General features: G+C 37.8%; 1 protein-coding gene across 4 annotated transcripts in view; it reads right to left on the bottom strand.

Annotated features, from left to right (window-relative positions):
• ATE1 (arginyltransferase 1) overlaps nt 1-22,859 on the bottom strand; it is a 65,649-nt gene that overhangs the window by 11,561 nt on the left and 31,229 nt on the right. For all 4 annotated transcript variants that reach the window (XM_066323470.1, XM_066323469.1, XM_066323471.1 and 1 more), the window contains exon 11: nt 5,492-5,612. In XM_066323470.1, the coding sequence (XP_066179567.1) occupies nt 5,492-5,612 (121 nt within the window). The remainder of the gene's footprint in view (nt 1-5,491; nt 5,613-22,859) is intronic.

The following is a 22,859-nucleotide window of genomic DNA, read 5'->3' as shown; positions in this document are numbered from 1 at the left end:
GACCACATTTTCACCATCTCAAGAAGTTCAATGCATTTATCCTTGTAAACATTAATCTGCATCCCACCACCCTTATAAACATTAACATCTCCTGTCTTTGCATTAATCCCTCTGCCTACATCCATCCTACATGGATACAGCCCTTTGCCAGGGACCTGAACTCTGAGACGTGACCAAATGGCAACCACAGTTCACTTGCAGGACACAAATATGTGATCATGGCTTTGCTGTTAAGAGAAGGAACAAGACCAGTATCACGTTAATAGACTAAAATTTTTAAATGCATTGTAAAATTAGACAGTCCCTGTACTGAAAAGGAAAAAAAAAAGTCAACAAAATTTGTGCTGACTTGTGTTCACATACACAATAAATATAAAATTTGTTTGAAATACTCTTCAATAACTAAGTGCACGAAAAATTGCACATAAAATAAAATGTTTTAAAAACACAGCACTAGAAATTATAGTTATTGAAACAGTTGTGACAAATTCTTTTTCCAGTGGAAGCATTATGCACAAAACCATATATTTAAAATAAACAGTTTTGCATAACTGCCTGCCGAGTTCTGGTTTTATTTAAGTTTTATTTACCAGAACTAATAACAGTTGCTTGCAAGAAGCATTAAGATACATAATGCAATCACTACTGAGAGGATTCAGACGTTGTTAAATAATGGGGTTTTATTTGCATTTTACTACTCTAGCTTACTGTGAGCAGCAGAATAGAAGAAAATATATAGAAAGATGTATTTCTAAAGAAACAGATTTTTCAGCTAAAAGCTTTAAAAATCTAGTAAAAACATGCAATTAAAGTTGTAAGATTAGTACAGAGAAAGACTGGAAATCTGAAGTAATTTTCTTTAGTTCACTAACTCAAAAACGAGTGATCTGATATGAACTCAGGAGGTTTTACATGGAAAGGGTTTTCTATAGAGTGATTCTTGTGAGTGTGAAGCGAGGATTTTCTGACCTCTCCATTGTTATGTGTGATGTTCCAGGACTTTTTCCCAAGAAGGGGAGCTCAGGCACTGATTTTAGTGTTGGTTTGGGTTTAAGTTTTGTTTTATTCTGATAGTTAAGGCTTGCACGTGAACACGAGGCAATTTCAAAGGCTTTTTGGATGTCAGCATCTGTCCTTTGTGCAGCCACAGCCTGATCACTGGAAAGCACAGAACAGACAAATCCTCTCCTCTGGATTCCACTGCCTATCGTCACTTTGGCTCACACCAGCTGCAAACAGCCTAAAGCCTGAGTTCTTCTAAGGACTTCCACTCTGCTGGAAGAAGAAAGAAGATTTTGGTGTTATGCAGAGGTGGCAGATGCAGAGTCTGGTCTGCAGCAAGGAGTGGAAGGTGGTTGTTGAATCATTTGGCTTTGTAATCTCTTTAGATCTTGTATCTGAATAACAGACTCCCTTATTCACCTCTACAGTATCTTATCAACGTGCTCAAGTTTGAATCCTACCATCACTTGTTTCTAGCTCTTGTCAAGCCCTTCTTCTCATTGTTCTACCTCTGTGAACTACTGCAAAATTCTTTCCATCTTCTCTCCATGTCTCGGCCAGCTACCCACACCTTGATCACACTTCTAAAACCTCCTTCACTCTGCTTCACTCCATTCCTAGCACCTGCAGGCAGCAATCTCAGTTCTACCTCTCACTACAGGATCCTATCCCAGAGAAATTCATATTCTGAAAGAAACTGCTTTGTGTCTCCATATTCTTAATTTCTTCTACAACTCTCACTCTGCAAAAGATTTCTCCATGAACTCCGAAAGACAACCAAGAAACTTCCTTAGATCCCTCTCTTTGAAACTCTCCTTCACTGTGATGTTTACAAAAAAGGTCAGTTTAGTCTAATACTATTTAGTCTATTAATAGACTATAATTTAGTCTACGACTATAATGGACCAGGAAACCCAGAAGTGCCTCTCTCTCCCTTTATCCCACCCTTTTGCATCCATCATGGTTTGTGTTAACCATACCCTCTGGAGCAGTCTTATCTCCAAGAACACACAAAGGCAGAGAAGCCTCTGTTATGCCTCTGTTATGTGCAATTTTTTTTTTCTAATGTGCTGAAGAAAATACTTTCATTTTAATTAATGTATTCCATTCGATGCCATTTTGATTTCACTCTGTTATTAGATCTGCAGGAAGTTGAACAGATGTGTATGAGCTTAGCCAATTCATCAACTTCAGCAAACGAAATGGTTAAGACAGAAAAAGCACTGAAGTCCTTTTGAAGTGCAGCTCTCCAAGCTCTGCTCACACACCATCAGCAGACACAGGAAGGTGGGAAGCAGCTTCCACCACTGGGATTGCTGTGGGCCATGCCTAAAACTTTGGATAAAGCTTTTTCACCTGGGCAACAGCCCTATGTTCACCATGGCTGGCACCAAGTACAGCCCCCATTATGTGACAGAGTCGTTTAACTATGAAGGCTTTGAAGCCGCTACTCTCAGACTGGGATTGTATCTGCCCTCATCTGAAGTGGCTTTTTAAATGTCTTGACAGTCCAGCACTGACGGGAAGAAAGATTTGAAGGTTCCCACTAATTTAATTACCATCCCAAAAGTAGATTTTTTTTACTTCACCAAGATATTTTTCACAGACTTCTCCCAGGAGCAACAAACTGAAAATCTCAACATATATTAGAAAGAGAGAAAACATGACACTGAGTTAGTCTAGAAAATAGAAAGTAGAAGGACAAAAATATTGCCAGGATACCAAATAAATGATTTATAGTTCTTTCTACACTGTTCTTGTTTCATGGGTAAAGCTCTTAGGGAAGGCAACAATGAAGTAAAACCCTGAGGAGCAGTTTTGGGAGGAAGTCAATGGGTGTGCCCAGGAATATTTCAGCAAATGCTATCATGTGACTGACTTCTGCTCATCAGTTTGATGTGTTATCAAAGCCACTAACTGCAGAGCAACCTTTTAATTAACTTCCTTCTTTAGCATATCTCCATCTGTATTTACAGCTAATGGCTGTTAAATGAAGTTCAGCACTATCTCAATTTCCAGATTGCATCAGTATCCAAATCCCCAATTAGTGCACCACCTCACAAACTACTTACTTAGTTCTCAATAAACGCCTGTCCACTGGTTATTAATATCAGAATCTTCATAAATCTCTCTCATTTATAAGATGATGCCACGTCTTCTAAATTTTTCAAAGTGAACAGACAACAAAAATGAAGAATCTGTTCCAAGGCATGAGTTATATCAATTAATATTTTTCTTATACTTCAAAAAAAGCACCCCTTTTTATGAATATCTTTTTATTTTTATTCCAGAAAAGTAAAAGTAAATCTTATTTAGGAGCTGTGCAATGCAATGTGTATAAATACTTTTCATATTATAGAGGCTTGAAAGATCAAAGCACACAATACACACTCTCCTGAACCTGCAACTGGTACATTTATTACCTAATTTTTTATGATTTTTTTAAAGGAGGAATTAAAAAATTCCATAAAATGATGAACACATGAATTATGTCTCATACTAATTACGAACCAATTAGTATCAGACAATATTTCCCAAGTTTTCTGGCATTACAGACAGCAACAGAAGATGACCATTGCTAGTGACTGTTTCACTGCCCCAGGCAGCAATGAAAGTCACACCATTTCTCCCAGGTGTTTACTGGATCTGCTTGTTGCTCTTGGTTTCAATGCTGGAAGTCCCACTCCTGATAAATCAGGCCCTACTTCACCAACATAATTACAGACAGTGCTACAGAAAGCTGATTCAAGAGGAATAAAGCACACCATCATTTGTATTGCTCTTTTTAAAATTCGCTGTAACTTCATTAAACTCGTATTAGTGACTGTTGGAGAGAGTAAAGGATGAGGAAGGGAACTGATTTCAGTGCTGAGAAATGGTTTCCTCCAAGCAAAAACCCAAACCCCCAGAGCCCACGAGCTCCCAGCAGGCCCAGAGCATCTCGACGTGCAGCAATGTTTTAATTTCCTCAAACCACAGGACACAAGTCACAGCTCCAGCAGGGTCTGGAGCGAGATATTCTGTGCTGATAATGATGCAAAGCTTTGTTTCCCGTGGTTTCCAAACGCCTGCTATGCCACAGGGATTTCACACCATCCACAAGATGCTGCCCCTCTGCTTGCACGGGGTTAACACCTTCACAGGCTCCAGTTTGGCACTCTCTCCTTTCTGAATACCAGAAGTATCTCAAACACCACTGACCTCCAAAATCACTCCCTTCTTCCTCCTACTTTTGTAATTTTTTTTTCCCAATTTCCCCTCACCAATCTAACAATGATGGATTTATTCAAATGTTGTTATTGTAGTTCTTACAATTATTATTATTAGTGTTCCTGTTGAGCAACCAACAGGCAGAGGGTGAGGAAAAGCAAGGAACCCAACAGCATTCCCAGAACTTCACAGTCCTACTTAAGCAGTCTTTTCAAATTCCTTTAATTTATCTGCATCCTGCCCTTTGAATAATGAACTGCCTAGAGAACCCTACTAAACTACAGTAAAAAGTAAAATAATCAAACTGAAAAAAAAAAAGTTAAAAAGAAAAAAATGTAAAAAGAAAGACATAGCTGCTGAAGGCTACTGGGACTCAGACAGGTAAATCTGTGTTTTGGTGTCTAGAAACAGACCACAGTGTTACGTGCTCTTGAGCTCACTAATATCACAGCCACACTCAATTGTTACTCACAGGAGAAAGAAAACTTCAAAAACAGGATATGCAACAAGTTACAATTAATAACAAAAGTTAAGTTATTCTTTTTTCCCCCAAGCATCACACCAAGCATGGTCTAACACAGCTCCCTTGGGGCCTGCCATTGGCCCACAGAGTCAGTAACTAAAGCAAATTTATGAGTTTTTTTCCCTTTAATTGCCTTGTTTTACAGTAGCATCACTGTATTGTGCTCTGGTCAGTAACTATTTCAGTCAATGCTGGTAAATCACTAAGTACCTACTTTACACAATGGGCAAAACTATGTCACATTACATCAAGAGCTTTGAGGTGCTTCTGCTGTTTATTGTGCTCTTCACATCCACTGACTGTTAAACTGAATGTTTAATTGATTGTTAAACCAAATCTGTCACTCTGTTTCTTAACAAAAGCACCTGATGCCTTTAAGCATCACCAGCCTTTCCACTTTCCTGTACTGATTCCAATTTATTTCCTTTATTCATACATCCAACAAGAATGTGAGGAACAATTATTTTATTGGTTTTCTTCATGCCCAGAACAGCAAGTATCATTTGAAAATAATCTGAAAGGCAGCAATGTGTGTTAATTTTGAGTTACTTGGAGTCTACAGGACAGAATGCACTTAAAATGTGCATTGCTTAAAGGATAGAATTCCCTATTTACTAATGTTTGCTGCAGGAGCTGTGAACTGTACACTTTTCATCCTTTACAGGTGAGATTTTCATGCTGCTTCAGCAGCAGATGATTCTGATACACTGGAAACAGGCAGACAAATGACAGATATTTCATTCCTCGTGGCCTCACCTGCTTTTCCATCCTGGTTGAAGCGGGAGTATTTGCTGTGCTCGAGCAGGGGCAGGCATTGCTCAATGGGTGTCCACACGTAGGTCTCTGGACACAGCAGGTCAGAGGGCCTGTACTGACCCTGGCAAGGGGAAAAGATGGGGAAAAAAAAAAAAAAAAACAAAACAAAAACAAAAAGAGAAATAGTCATATCACTTGCACAAGAACTCTGGCTACAACTTGATTTTCCGAAGAGCAAGGTATAGTTTTTAATCTAATCTACACCAAATGAGTGCTCAGTGAAATCACAGGCTTTAGGCATTTCAGCACCATCTCAGGAGCACAAACTCAACCTTGGCACGTGATGAAAATGCAAAATTAACATAACACACTTCCACGATATCCAAGATGAACTAGGAAAGTTTTGGCTTTGCTTACTGGAACTCTGCATTTAAATTATCCTCAGGAGTTCTGCTGAGCTGGGGCCAACACTAAAAAACTCAGCACCTCCAAAAGCAGCTCATCTCAAGTGTTGGTAATTCTAGCAAATAATGGAGACCAAAAAGAAAAATAAAATCTAATAGAAAAACCCCACTGAACAGTAAGCAGGAGGCTATTTTTATTACATTAGTGATGGAGCATTTTGTTCATTGCTACTTAAATAGTAACACTTTAATTCATGGAGCTTTTCCTGGATTAGCTTACAGGTAATGATTAGTGAAATTCTACTATTTTTTCGTTGATTTATTAAGAAGATATTCTTTGCAGACATTCCCAGAAACTAACCAGCCTTAATTATTTTCCCTCCAGCTACACAGAAAATCACCACCTCAGCAATAATAACCTCCCCTAATCAGATCTTCATTTGATTTAAAATAAGATTATTCAGCGGCCTATAACTTAAGTCAAAATTCTATCTTTTGAGCCATTACTCATGCAATTCATACACTCTCAACATTCAGAGCCATATGGTGGCAATAGCAAATTCATTTTTACCTTGCAAATTCGTTACACACCTCAGCTTGAAAATACAGCCATACAGTAAAGAGAATGAAAAAGTTTAAGGATACAAATTAAAAATTAAAAGACTGGGCATTATCAGAAGTCACCCTGCACTTGATGCCATTAAGAGTTCTTCACATCAATTACATTAAGTGGATAATTAAGATTATCGTCTTGAGATGAAGTTGATTTACTGCCCAGTATCTGCTCTGCAAAAGGCAAAGAAGCCTTCCATGAGGCTGAGTAGGGTTTGGGGAAGGAGAGAACAAAATTCCTGTGACTGCAGCCTGGAAGTGAAGACATTCCTTCAGGGCCACCCCTAGGCAGTAACAGCCAGTTTTGGACAATCACCAGAAATTCCCAATTCTTTTTATACTCTTACTGTTCAACTCTTCATGGTATTTAAAGAAAAATTAACTTTTTAAAACCATATTCCCCATCAACATTAAATTGTTGAGGAGGAAATACAAGAATTATCTCTGATAAAAAGTCATCAGTGTCTGTGCAAAAATGATAAAAATAACCAAGTTTCATGCTGAGCCTTGTCAAATACCTGAGGTGGATTTCTGAAAAGGTCTGTATAACTGATTATCTCATTTGAAAAACATCCAGGATTGACTTGTAACTACTACTGTTGGTTTTGTTGGTATTTTTTAAATTAAAGACAAATTTTTATATTAAATTAAAACAATATTCCTCCAATTCCATTCAGAAACTTAAACCTCAAGGCCCTAGAAAAATCCTCTAAAGCCAGAGAATGGAAGTGACATTTTTAAATAAACCACTTTGAAATGTTATGCTCTCTAAACAGAAATAGTTGAAAGCTATGTGAAGGTAATGCTTAAAGAACTTTTAATCATCATCACTCAGATGAAACAGTTTAAGGACTTGCGAAAAAAAAAATGCTTTTTCAGTCATATTTGAAAAAAATTAGAACATAATTACTTGTTGATTTAAAGACATTTTCTCAACTGGCCAAGAAGGCAGAAATAGCCAAGGAACTGTCTTTCAGAGCTGTTGCTTAAACACAGAAAATACAAGTGGCAAATTAATCTTTCCTAGCAGCATGAGTTTAACTCATGGCTCTAAGACTGCCTAGGCACTCAGCTTCCCTAGAAGATCCTGCTCCTATATCTTGAAATTTATCACATTTGTGAATCCCACACATGAAAATCACTACGCAGCCCAATTCTAAATCTCCCACTCATTTCTGTAGCATTACAGTCTATCATGAAATGGGATGCATAAAATTAACTGCATTGCAGCATTACTGGCTTGGTTATAATTAAAAAAAAAAAAACCCAAAACACTTCTTTAGCAGCACAGTAACAGGAAAAAATTGATTATCCAACCCACCTCTGTAGATTCAATATTTATTTTGGGCATCAAAATACCATAATTTGGAGAGGAAAGGAAAAAAATAGTTCTGAGGTGACTTTCTTCAGATATTTTCTTACCCGAAAATTTAGGAGCTTGTTAATAAATAGGAGCCTCCCCTGAAGGCACAGGAGGCTGTGGGGATGACACACCACTGACCCAGGACACTCAGTGGAATCAGAGGCAAAAATGAAAGAAGCCCTTGATTCCCTTTGATAGCCTCCCTTCCCAGAGGTGTTCCCAAACACAGCAGAAGGATGATAGTTCTCCTGTAAAGATATTTGATTTCCACTGCTGGTCAAACCCACATCCCATGAGTCATTCCACAGGGGAAGGGGGAACACAGGATGTACCCAGGTGAGTCCCCAGCGAACAGCATCTGCACTGTGTCTATATTGAGAGGATTCAAAAGGGAACCCACAGGATTGAATTAAATAAAATTAAATTATTTCTAAGGACTTTTGCCTCCCCCCACCCTTTCCATAAGCATTTACTCTCAATTTACTTCCTTCCTCCGGAATACTTAAACCTCATATTTCCTTTTATTCAAAACCAATATATTTATTTATTTGAAAGTAGACCACTACAAATCCACCTCCTACCTTTTTCCTCTCTCCCTTTATTCCTGGACTGCAAAAACACCTAAACCTGAGAACCCACACAGAGTTTGCTTCCTGTACATGAGCATGAGCTTCAAGAAAAATGTTCAAATTTCATTACTCATTCTAAAATGATTACATCATCTAAATAAATCACCTCTGAGCATACTATTTATATTCCTTCTTATTCTAAATATTGATTTGCAGTATACACCCAACATAAATCCAAAATAGAAAGGGGATCTCCTAAAAGGAAGTGCTGCAGAGGGATTTATTACAGTAGAACTCAATCAGATTTGCAAAACTTATTTTGAAAATAATTTCTCTTTGGCTTCAGATTAAATCAGCATTCCTTTCAGAAGTGATTCTGTCTACAGTAAGAGTTCACAACTGAAAACATTTTGCTTTCTTTTATCTCATCATATACAAGCTCCTGCACAGCAGAACTGTTTGAGTTGTCCAAACCATCTTGGGATGGTTATTTAACTACAAGACTTTCAACAAAAAGTATCATTTTCCAGACCATCCCTAAGCACTTGTCTCAAGTTTCAGCTTCTCAAACTCAATACCACCTGCTGATGAAATGAACCCTGTCAATATAAAACAACTGCATATATTCCTCTCTCTGCATCTAAATTTTGCCAAGAAATATCCAAGACACAAAATTTGCTTTTATGAAATGTTTTTGGAAATAAAAAACCTGAAAAAAGTCTACTTTTTGAGACTCAAAACAGAGCCATGGCAGGGGATGGGACTGGATGATCTCCAAGGTCCTTTCCAATCCAAACCATTCTGTGATATCTCCATCAGATTGAAGGGAATTAAATACTTTACAAATTCATTACAGCTATTCCATACTTTTAACCATCCTGGTTAACCTGTCCTTTTCCCAATTTTGCTTTTTCTTCTTTGAAACAGGGGAAAGAGCCAAGGGGGAAAACCATTTCAATTGCATTGTTCAAGGACTATAACAACCCAATGCGTAACAAAGGTACAAATTAGATTAAAGATATAAATTGGATTAAAGATACAAAAAGATTAGATAAACATGCAAAAAAAAAAAAATCTGACTAATCTATCAAATGGCTTGACTAAAAAGCAATACTGACAATTAATATGGCAAAGAAATTATTGAGCACATGGTTCCTTCTACCAAGTCAACTTATTGCAACATAAATGTGACTGCTTACTAACAAAAAATTCCTGCAAGATGTCTTATTGTCACTAATGTTTGTGGCATTTTTTCCTCCTATGTGATATAAAAGACAGAGTCTTCAAGGTGCTTTCCCTTATACAATTAGACATGCTGCATTTTAATTGGAAGCTTCTGGAAATTAATTTTACAGAGAGACTGCCAAGCCTAAATTAATACTTGAAACAATGGTTTTTGTTTTACAGTTTTCCAATTACAATCAGCCAGAACTTCTCTGAACTTTTGTTCCACAGGAAGGGCAAAGGCTTTAATGAGACTTTAGTCTGGAGATTACTTTTTAAATATTTTGCAAAATCTGAGGGATTTGCTAAGCACTTGAGATGAAAAACACCAGCAGAGTTTGTTTTTGTAGTCTAAGTAAAACTTAAAAAGTAAAACTACGAAGAAAGACAATAGTCTCAAAAATGAAGGTCAAGTACCAGTAGCACTGAAAAAACAAAACAGGAAGGTTAAACTCACGTTTAATTCTTTTATCAGGTACAGTTTACATCTGTATTCTATTTTTTCACAATAAAGCCATTGATCTTTTATTAAAAGTGAATTAAGACCGACTTCATCTTCATTCCCAGCCAGCTGCCTAAAAAGAAGTGCTCTGGCTACACAAACAAAAAGCAACCCCAAATCCTCAGCAGTGACCTGTTAGAGCTGGGCAGTGCTGCCCCTGCAGGAGCATCCAGCCTTTTCCCTGACAGACAACAATTCCTGCTGGAATCCCCCAGCTCAGTGCTGCAGCAGACCCCTGCTCCCTGATTTCATTCCAGAAACAGAAATAAGAGTGGAAGGATCCCCAGGACAGCCCTTGGCTGGTAACTTGACCTGCTGTGTTCTACCAGGTGGGCTGTGCCAGCCTGGACAAAGAGCTGCACATCCCAACCCCTCTGACTCCAGCCTCTCACATGGCATCCAGCTGTGCAAGGCCTAAAAGATTCCAGAAAAACAACAAAATCCTCTTCCCTTGCCCCAAAACTACCTCCACAAATTCACCCCCACCTCTTAGTCACTGTTTTAAACGTCTTTTTAAGTAAACAAAAATCCTGTAAGGAATAGGCACAGAAAGAAGCAAGCAGCTCTCTTTATCCATGAGAGATGGCTGAAGACTTCACCTTTATCTTCAGAAAGCATTGAGCTTACAAGAAAATATATACCAAAGAGGAGTTACAGCATTGGGCAACTAAATTAATAAGTTGGATTTAACCAAGCTGCCTGAAACTCCAGTGCCAGCATCAAACAAGCCAATTTTGTCCAAGCTGCAAACTTTGAAATCATTATGGATCCACATTTTTAAGATCCCAGAGGTGCATTCTTGTGAGCTTAGCCACCTTTCTGTTTCATTAAAGAATAATGTGTTGTAATCCTTAAAAGATGTTCCAAATAACAGCCAGAATTTATTTTGCAGCTCACAGAACTTGAGCACATGAAGTGCCAGTCCTTGCTCTTCAGAAAGATATATTCATTCTCATCTAGTTACATCATCACCAAATCTGTGTAATGGGAATTTTACAGGCAGCCAGGGAGCTGTAAGGTGCTTCCCAAGGCACCTCAAACATGGAAACTAAAGCAAACACCCACCTTCTCCCATAGTCTTTGGTTTCCCGTAAGTGAAATGTAAATATCTTTTAATGTTGTGTTTCCAACAGAAATATGGAATCATAGAATGGTTTGGGCTGGAAAGGACCTTAAAGGTCATCTGGTTCCAACATTTATCTAGATCAGTTAATTATGTCACTATAATTTTTAACTGTCTTTTTAAATGCTCCTCAATGATGTTTAAACTGACTGTCCAAAGCAAATTTGTATATAATTTGCCAACTTGTACTTCTTTTTTGTTTATTTTCCAAGCCCATATAATCTATTAAAAGAAATAACCAATGTAAAAATATTTCTGACATTTCTTTCTGCATGTCAAACAAAATAATTTCCTACAATTATTGACTATATAGTCATACTTGGCTGTACTTCACTAAATATAAAAAAAATAGAATTTCAGACGGTTTTCATAGTGTCCCTCAGGTAAATAAAACATCTCAGGTAAGCATAAAACAGATTAAGATAAGTAAAAGTCAAAAAAGGCAGGCAGCCGAGTTTCACATTCAGTATCCTACAATTACCACGTAATTATTTGGCCATTAACTGCCTACATGCTCCTAACCCATCACAAAAGTGCAATTAAATTAAGTTTATCTTCAATTTCTCTGAGATTGAAGGTAAATCTCAGCTCTTTATTTGCCTAAGGTGCTCTGCAAAGAAGTACTTTTAAAGCAATACTCCCCCTTCCCCTCAAAATACCTTCAGAAACTTTTACTGTTTCTTTGTTTCCCCAACAAGTGCTGTTCCTCACAATCCCCTGAACTGTTGGAATTTTGCTATCTTCATAGCTTAGTGTACACTCCAAATAGCTGCTTTCCCCTTGTCCTCCTTCCTAGAAATTATCTGAAACATCCAACATTTTCATGCTTGTTTTTGATACTGGGAAACAGCCAACAGGTGTCTGAAAAGGCTCATGGGCTGCCAGAGAAAAAATTGCTTTCCACTGAGGCAAAAAGAGAACATTTGGGACAGGTTTTGATTTTTTTTTCCTCTTTTCCCTGAAGTCTCCAAATCTGTGCAGCTTTTCTTCCTCCTTTTTTATGCCAGTATTATCTTTCCCTCCACTCACTGGGTAGGACATGCCAAGGGAGGCTCCGGGTGTTTATGCTGAGCTCCAGGCTCCGACCTGCGGCACATTAATATTCAAGCACACCATCCACAGGATCCACAAGAAGCCAACAAAGTGCTGCTTGAGATAAAGCACATCCATGCCCACACTCTAACAGCTCTCCTCTCTAACACCACCGTATTAATCAATGAGATAATTCTGCTTTCAAGTTTAAAAGTGAGCAGTAATTAGCATGGTCCAGAGGGCTGCTGCATCATCTCTTCCTTATCAGCTTGGGATGCAACTGCCCAGAGCTGGAGATAAGACACAGCTCTGGGCATCCTCTCACAGCCACTTTCAAGCTTTGCTCTTTTCTTCCAAGATTTCTTGCTAAGAGTTTGTCCTTTCTCATTTATAAAGACCAGTTAAAGTGAGAGTTTTCCTTTTGTTCTAGGCAACTAAAGCCACTCTCTTAAAATCCCAGTATCAAAGCCACTATGTCTGGAATAAATCCACTGATAAGGCTTGCACAAAAGAGAAAAAAGAAAATCTGGATGTCCAGGAATTACATCATAAAAATCTCAGGACTAGACAGACACACATATATTCAAATGAATACTTATGAAAATTTAATTTAAAGATTGGCAGGGGGCAGTTGTCAATCTTTTATATTCCTACTCTTTGCATTTAGAGATTGACTCAAACCAGTGGGTGTCCAGTGTACTGTAACATTTCTTAACAGAGACACAGGACGTTAAATATCTGTGCCTAGTCCCACTCTATTCCTCTTACTCTCAGTAAGAAAGATGGATAGATATACACACACAAATTCTACATTTGTGATTCTTAAGATTTCAGTAGCAGTCACAGTTCAGATTAAACCCACCTGGCTGCATTTTCCCTGGAGATGGTGTTTCACACTGCAGAGCCAACAGCACAAACATTCCAGAACGGTCCCTTCAAGACCAATAAAGTGCATTATTTACCCTGACACTGCTATTGTACCCTGGCTCCAGAATTTGATGACAGAAACAGCAAATTTATGGATTCTGGGCTGCCCTAGGGTGAGTGTTTATCCAAAGCTGAAATAATAATATCCAAATCACAGACAAGTTCGAAGACAACTCTTGAAAATGAGAAGCAAAGAGAAATACTACAAGTATGGAGCTTACATAAAGTTAGGGCCACTTTTAAAGCATATTTTCTAAATAATTTTACATCACCAAACTATGATGTGTTTATTTTGCCTTCTTTACATTTCCCAAGGTTCCTTTCTCTTTTTTTTCCCCTTGTTTATATCTGCTAATCTGTGCTGTACACAATGGCTTTTTATTAAAACAGATTATTGAAACGAAATTTAGCTTTCAATGTTGTTACAAAAACTTTGTGTTTGATGTACACAGAAAAAAAAAAAAAAATGAGGCTCATATGAGATGGCACTTACAGGAAAACTCTACTGGGTGGAATTCCAGAGACTGCCACCAGAATTTTAAGATCATTAGAATATTAATAATATTGTTTGGAATATGAAAACTTTCCATAGTTTCAGATACTGAGATTTTATCTCTCTCATGGACTAACATTTAGCATCAGTGACACTAAACTGGCAGAACAGAAACATCCACACGAGACTGAGATTCCAAGGAATGTTTCTAATCCAAGGTGTATTTGTGCACATTTAGAGACTGAGATCCCCTATGAACTCAAAGGGTTGTGTGCTCAAAACATTTTACAGGAAAAAATGATTTTGTGACTGTAAATAAAATACATTAAATAATTTTTTACATTTAAAAACATATATAAAAGCAGTTAACATTTATTGGAAATTGCCATCTAAAATTCAGTTGGGAACAGGCTAATTAAAGATACTACCACACAGATTGTTCTGGAGATGGAAACCAGAATCTGTCTTATCTGTAGAGAGGCTACTCAAGAATGCTAAAAAAAAAAAGCAGCACAATTTGAGAAACTTAAGTGGAAAACAATAATAAAGAAGAGTTAAGCTTGTATATTTGAAGGCTATTAGCTTTCTTGAATTTTAGCCAACTTTTTCAACTTGATATTTTTAAAGTATATGACAGAAAAAGAAATAATATGAATTGCCTTTTTATCATAAAAATCAAAGAGTTTGGGGGGAATAAAAATCATATGATTACTGAAATGGACCTTGTTTACTTTGAATCTGCAGCAGAAATTCTTAAGGAGACCCTAGCATTAAACTTGGGAAGGGAGATTAAAAAGAACTATGACAAAAAGATAAAAACCAAGTGGGGGCCTCAAGAAGAATGCTTCATTAGAGACACACCAGCTCTGTTGACTCAGGTCTATCTCAAAAGGAGTTTATTTTGGCAGCTGGGAGAAGCAAAAGAAGAAGAAAAAAAAAACCCAAAAAATAACAAGAAAAAGAAATGAGTGTTTCAATCATGTGGATCCCATATCTTTCTCTTGAAGGGCTGCCATAAACTGACAGGATTTTTTGAGTTCATTAAATTAAATGTACGAAATTAAGTGTTAAAGTTTGTTTTCTTGTATTTAATGTAAGGTGAAATAATCACAGGAAAAATATGCACAACGTAATGGATCATACCCACGCTTTACCCTTAGAGGCACAAAATTGTCACACTGATATCAAATAGCTTTAAACATTCATTAATACATCATGACCTGGAGTCACATCTAAAAGAACAGCTTTCATCTGTAGCTTATGGACTTATGCCACAGGAAAACTAAATTAATTCCCTGTCAAAGAGGCTTCTGCTATGTAGTTATCAAAGTAAAAACACCACACACAATGTTTACTTAATAGAAAAAATAGATAAACAAAATTAAATTTAGAGAATTTAAATGAAAGTGATAACGTTTCATTTTTTTTTCTGTACCACTGCACAGCAGGGAAGCAGAAAAATTAAAATTCAACAGAATTAAAGCACCAGCATGATAGAAATGGGTGTGAGGGCAGCGTGCACAATCTTTTATTTTCATTTACTAAAAACATTGGCTGTGGTTACAATGTGCCAAACAGTGAACCAATGTAAATTAGTTCCTTAATCTTTTATGATAACAACAAGAAATTATTTTGTGACATAAAACTCACTTCAACTCCACCTGACTTTTGTCAGCCTTTTAAGCAACAATTCCAAAGGACAACACAAGAGGAAAGAAAGCAGGTATATTCTGTATTTTTACTTTTCAGGTATCTATGAAGTCTCCATTTACTCATTTTATCCACGCACAACATACACACTGATCTTGCAGCTTCATCCAACTGCACATTCCCAGCTCCTGGATAAAACTGTCCAGAACTGTGCACCAACAGGGCACATGGAAGCCTGCTTTTCATCCTGCCCAGATTCTCTGGGATTTTGACATTTTTGACCCTTCTTTGCCTGCACGTCTATTTCCAGAGATGTTGTGTTCTGTGCTTATTTCCAAGCTCATTTTCCATCATTGGCCAAGCTTTTCCCCAGCTTTCCCAGCATCTCTCCAATGACTTCTCAGAGAGTTTTGCCTGGAGCCCCAAACCTTCCCTTCTTCTCCCAGCTCCAAAACTCAACTTTTCATCCCCCTCCGAGCCCCTTTTCCAGCTCAGCTCTCCCTGTGGCGCTGCCCAGACCACTGGGAACACCATTCCCGTCCTGGACTTCCCCAAAGTCCTGCTTCAGCCTCCATCAGGGTTTTAAAAAGCCCAGCCAAAACCACACAGAACTTGCCAAAAATCCATCCAGACTCTGAGGGCAAGAAAATAAGACCTTCCCAAGGAAGTCTGGGTGAGGGTAGCCTTATACTGAATAAATAATTTCATGCTTCTCATGCCCAGCTACCGACTCAGCCGGTGGAATATTTCAAGACATAATAAATAACAGACTAATTGACAGCTCTGCAAATTGTGAAACACTGATATTCACAACTTGAAATATACTCCTAATTAAGAATTCAGTTGCATGATGTTGGCTTTAGATTAAGATATGCTATGTGGGGTTTTCAAACTTTACACAATTAGATCATGTTGAAAAACAAGGTCACTTAAAAATCTGTCAGTCCAGCTTTTCTCATTTCTAGCTGCTTTCATACATCTAAGAACAAGAAATAATATTCTGAAGTCAGTAACTCAGAACAGTACAAGATTTTTAACTTCAAGGCTTTCTACCAATACATGGTACACTAGACAAGTTTATTTAAGCCCAGCAATGAAAAACAGAGTAAAAGACAAGTAATTTATCTTTAGTCACTCAACACTGAAATGCACACAGCCCAGCACTGAAGAAACAACCTCCAAAACAGGGGCACATACAGGAAAATAGACATTAACAGTAATTTTAGGAGAGGAAAAAAAAGTAAAATTGTAGGACAAAGAGAGACTACAGCATAGCAAATTATTAGTAAAACCTTCATTTTTGTAGCATCCTGACTAAATAATACTGTGATATTCACAGCAGTGTCTCCACAAGCACATCATTTGGATAAAAATTGGAGGAAAAAAGGCAATGACAAATCTCAGTCTTTCAGCGTTTACAATTTGTATTACAAGCACAGAGTAATGCACCTCTGCCAAAAAACTTAAACCCGCTTGTCTCCCTTACATCTGCAGATTAAAAACTGAATAAATAAATACAAAGGCTCGCTTTACCAGTGTTCCAAGCATGTGTTAGAACTTAAACCTTAACAGCAACCAAAGCAACAGCTATCTGCACAAAGGATCAACGAGAATCTGTACAAAAACTCCGGACCACCAAAACACGTGTGCTTTAACAGAAGTTTCTCCTATTGTCCCTAAAAATGTTTATTTGCATAGTAAGTTTTCATTCATGAAACAAGCGTTCTAATTTTAGGTCCCTTTTGTTTGTCGAGTGTTTGTTAACCAAGCCTGCTTTGTTTGCTGGGAGAGGGGAATTGGTAAACAAAACCTCTGTGTTCTCCCAGGAGTCCCTTCTCAGCAGGAGAGCATCCCACCACCTTGGGACCACCCCAGCACTTGGAGCTCCAACCACAGGGCTGGGCTGAAGCCATCCCTGCACCAGGCTCAGAACAGACAAAAGCCTGGGGTGTCAATAATGTGACAGTTTTGCCACTCCAGAAGAGATGGCTCGTGGTGTCCCAGACTGGAAAAGTGGGAGGGGAAGTGGGACCACAACCACCTCCAGCCCAAACATCTGTGAGAGGAAACAGCCCCAGTGCTGCAAGAAGCAGAATGTGAACTGCCACCACAGCCCCAACCAGCTTCCCATCATCCTGGAATCACAGAGCCACGGAATGGTTTGGGTTGGAAGGGGCCTCAAAGCTCAGCTCCTTCCATCCCCTGCCCTTCCTCTATCCCAGGTTGCTCCAAACTTCATCCAACCTCGCCTGGAATCCCAGAGATGGGGCAGCCACATCTGGACAATCTCAGTACAGGATTTCTTCCCAATATCCCATCCATCCCTGCCCTCTGGCAGTGGGAAGTCATTCCCTGTGTCCTGTCCCTCCATCCCTGGTCCAAAGCTCCTCTCCAGTTCTCCTGGAGCCCCTTTAGGAACTGGAGAGGGCTCTGAGGTCTCCCCAGATCTCAGGACATACTTGCTTTTCTTCTCTTTCTCTCTTCTCTTCCTTAACACTCCAAACTGAAAACCAGGCTGTAGCTACATCAGTTGTCAGAAAAACTACTGAACTGAGAAAGCCCCAGGGCTTCAATGCACTCCCTCTGAGACCATGCTAGATACAAGAAATTGATGAAAGAATCCAAGAATAGGGACACTAAACAAATGTAGGAATAAGGCACTGAAAATATGGCTAGATAGAAATGTACTGAAGTCTTTGTTAAGCTGTTTTGCAGGAAATAATAACTGCCTCAGGGCACAATACAGTAAAAATAATTGTATCCTTTCAACATGTTCTTTTTGACATTGACTTGTTTTCAAACTCCTCCTTATGTTATTAAACTCTGTCTCAATAATTATAAACAAAATATTAAACTTCTAATCCTAGAATTCTTGTCAAGTTAGTTCATTTTTTGCCATACAAAGCTGAACAAAATGAAATTATACTGGGAGGTTTTGTAGCAGCCATTCCTTGTGCAGCTTTGCATCCATCAAGCTCGTGGCCCTGTAAAACTGCCCAACACGTTTCTTAGCTGGGCAGAACACGTTCCCCATAATGCTTCCATCTGAACTACTGCCATTTAAGGTACACAAATGTCTACTTGCATGTTTAGGAAAACAGACTGTTTAACATTATGCATCCCCAAAGTCTTTGAGCTGAAACATCAACACTTCAGTTTTCTCTTAATGCCAGATGTTTGGAAAGTTTGCTTTATAAACACCTTCACATTAAAAAAAAAAAAGTTTGGAGGCAAATGGGTTGGAATTAGTATAATTATACTATACGTTGTGTAAGTTCTGATCATTCTGGCAATTCAAGGATGTATTAACCACCACCCAAATATAGGATTAGGGGAGAATTAAATTAGAACTGCACTTACAGAAGTCAAGCACTTTTACTTTTCAGATTTAAAAAGAACTAAAAATTGCCCAGGCAATCACCCTGCATTATTTTAAAATCAATAAAGCTGCACCCTGTACCTTCATACATGCATATCTTGCAGTTCATGCACTTCTCTGCACTTTTATTACACTTCTAAAATAGACAGCAAAGTGTTATCAACACTTGTATGTTTAACATGCATTATGTCAATATTTATTGGCATAATATAAGTTTAAATGACTAAAGCTTTGATCAGTTTGAATCAATTTTAACTGAGAACTGCACATCTAAAGGATAGCAGCCAAAAATGTCCCTAAACATTTCTGCCTCTAAAAATCTACTGTAGCATCTCTCCACCTTCCTCCCTTTCCCCTGAATGGAAGACAGTTAAAAACAATTAACAAGCCACATAATATCAACTGGTAAAGACTAAAATAGAAAGAACATAAGAAAAAATATCATTAAAGAAATCATGGATATGCTGCCCACACGATCACTAAGCACCCCTTGAGAACACTAGCCCTAACAGCTGAAATAAATAAATAAAATCAATAGATCAGTGGAACAAAAAGCTCATCTTGTCTTCTGTCCATTCACAGAACAACAGTGCATTTGAGTTGGGACAAAGATAGATTTTGGCTCCCATGTACTTTGGCTCCACAGACCCATTCTTCTTCAATTAATTAACAATGGAGTCGTTTTCACACCCTTTTTTTGTCATCCCATCTCAGTGTTATTTGTTATACTTTTATTCTGAACGAGAAAAGAGGAGGAAGCAAACATAGCAAAATCCTATGCTATTAAAAAGGACACTCTACTCCCTTGAAACCTTTCTAGTAAGAATCCCCAAATTATCCAACACATCTAACACAGCAAATAACTACTCAGAACAGTTTCAGTCAGTCCTTTTCAAACAGTTCAGTTCTTCAGCTGAGACCAACTAAACAAAATAAAGTTTTTGGCAGTGGTTAATTCTCACAGCCAAGCAGAAACCTAGGGGCAGTGTCTGAAAACACCAAGAGGGGCTTTGGGGTTGTTGATTTTTGGTTTTATTTTTTAATTTGCACTCAAAAAGACAACAACTCATCAAGCTCCCAGGTCTCCACAATAATGCAACCTTTGAAAGCCTTTGGGAACTGATTTAATTAAATAGTAATAATAATAAAAAACTTTAAAGAAGCTATATAGAAGAAATATAAAAATATTTCACTTCTTCACTGACCCTCCTGCTTGAGGCCCTGCTCTGTGCAGCCTCTCAGAGCCCTCCAGGATCTTTGGGGAAAACTCAGCACCACCCAAGAGCCTGCAAAGCTCCACAAACTGCCCCTAACACCAATTAATGAGAATACAGATCTGTTTTTAAATTAGCTGCATCTAAATAACAGCGAGGCTACCACAGGATAACATGAAATAATCTGCTCCCCTACAAGGGATGTGCTGGTGGTGGGAAAACACAATTAATTACCATCATCTGCAACCCAGTACTATCATTGCTTTGCTCTAGATTTTAAATGTTCATTTTTTTACTTTGATATACTTTTTTTAATACTATAAATACTATAAATAATAATTTACTACAATAAGGAAGATAAAATTCTTCCAGCAAATCTCCATAAGCGCTGGAAGGAAAAACCATAAAATCTTTTATGCCCTGTCAACTCATTTCATGCAATATTCTCTCCTGAAAGGAAGAAAAATGCAAGTTTTAACACAGACTTAGCTAAAGCAGAATGGACAGCAGAGAAATTCAACAGCATAGACACATTTTCTTTCTTAGTCACATAGTCACGAACCTTGACACTAAAAATAACTCAACCCACGTCTCAATTTAGCCCATTCTGAAAACTTTGGAGTTGCACAATTCCCATTTCTTCTCCTCCTTTCCAGCCTTTCTCCTGGCCTCCAGAGGTTACTATCTTCTTTAGCACAATGAAGGCAGTAATTTATGTTATATAAACAAATGCTATGAGCTGACCTCAGCATCTGAGAGCCTAATTTTAGCCACCATTCTCTAGGACAAAAATACATTGGTTGATAAAAATCTTCATTAAAAAAAATTACAAAAAGCTTAAAAATATGAGACTTGGACAAGGAATTGAGGGGTGGTTTTGGTGGGTGGCTGATTGGGGTCTTTAGAGAAGCCCATAAAGAGACATGTTGGTAACCATCAAGTTTAAAAAAAAGTGTGTTGCAAAAAACCCTGTAAAATTAAACACAACAACAAAGAAATAATAATCTTATTCTTTTGGAAGAAAAGCTTAGGTGAGACATTAAGAAGCATTTCAGTGGGATGACCACTAAAGAACAAGAATATATAAGAATATATATGCTAATATACCAAGGCAGAGATGTGCATGAGTGTGTCAAGGGAGGCCCTTGGCTCACATCCTACAGGTTATAATTATAAATTATAAATGAAACTGTACTGCAGTAAAGGGCTGGACTACACAATCCATGATTCCACTTTTCCCTCGTGGCTCCAAATCACCTCTACAGGATTCTGGGACTCTCATTCCCATCCAAGCACTGATGTTGAAATTCCTGCAAACTAGACCGTGTTTAACATCAGGGCTGAGGACAAATAATAGAACCCCATTAATATATTCTGTTCATTAATTATACTTTTACTTGGAGACTCGGTACAGTCGGCAGCTAAATAAACTCAGACAAAGAAAACAATCACTCACAATAATGAATTGTCATCTAGATTACATGTAACACTTCACAGGAGTGTACTGTGATACCTCTGTAAAATTAATGAGGTCTTAGTTAAACCAGACCTCATTAAAGTATCTCCCATTAAACCTTTCCTGGAAAACTGGAGAGAAAACATCTCTTGTGTAGATTAACTGGCTTGTCAGCCACCTCCTACTGTAAAGGCCACAAGAGAAATATGGCAGAGCCAGGAAAAGCAGGAGTTCCAGGCTTTCAGACCAAATAAATTCCACTTGACAATATTGCCTAATTAGAGCTAATATAATCAGCAAAACAGCAAAAATAAGAGCAGCTGGATCTGGAGTTAAATGAGAAATCCAACACTCCAAGCGTTGCCACCTTCAATAAATGTGGTGCACAGATAAAATGAACCATTTTCAGTGACTCAGACTTTGGTGACAGATTTGACTTTTCTGTAGGGCACAGGAACTTTAATATTTTGTCCAACATCTGAACTGACCTGGCTGGGAACAGTGTCACGAAAAGTGAAGAGAATTATCTTCATAAATATGTTTTCACCTTTTCCATCCCAGCACTGCACAGCATCCATTTTTGAACATTCAAATTAACTCACTTTTGGGAATTTCCACAGAGACAGTTACAAAGATGAAATTCAGAAGTACAGGGTGTTAAGTAGTGTTTGAGGACCATCCAAAATTATTAAAGCAACAAAACTCAAGTAAAGTTGATCAAGCAATTCATTTGCTTGATCAAAACTTTAAGAATACTCTTAATTCCATGCATTCTTACACTTACTAACAAGGACTAATGGGTTTGTAGGACTATAACTGGAAAATTCTCAAATGGGAATTTTGACCTCATTTCTCACATGAAGGAAAGAATTAAAGACATGAATTGTGAAATATATTATTCTCCCTTAAAAAAAAAAAAGAAGACAAAAAAAATCCCCAGAAAACCCAAAACACATGAAAGGTACCCAAACAAAATCCACAGCTCTTTTGTCTCTGCATTTCACAATTTACAGTTCTCACTTTAACTGCCAGTGGTTGCTATGGAGTCCCCAAATGAGCCCTCAACTAAGATTTAGTGTAAGTCAGAAATGAGCAGGGAATTTATGACTATACTGTGTCATGAATTAGACATGATAAATTTGCACCAGCTACCATCATTCAGAAGATGGTTTGCCTCAGGTTTATTAACATGATCCTGAATAAATCTTTTTAGCAGTTCCTTTTGACAGAGACAGGCAAGTTACCTCCAGTAAGTCTGAAAACATCCACTAGCACAGAACCGACCAACAATTTAACAAATTGTGCTTTTTACTCTTGTGGTCTTAAGGTAGGATTTTAGCTCACTTAAATCTTACACAAATCAGCAAAATCACATTTATTAAAAATATAAATATATAGTGAAATCATCCCAAATTAACAA

The sequence above is a fragment of the Sylvia atricapilla genome, chromosome 8 (assembly GCF_009819655.1).
Source record: "Sylvia atricapilla isolate bSylAtr1 chromosome 8, bSylAtr1.pri, whole genome shotgun sequence".
Lineage (NCBI taxonomy): Eukaryota > Metazoa > Chordata > Aves > Passeriformes > Sylviidae > Sylvia > Sylvia atricapilla.
Note: the sequence above shows the minus strand (reverse complement) of the source record. Positions and strands in the feature narration are given on the sequence as shown.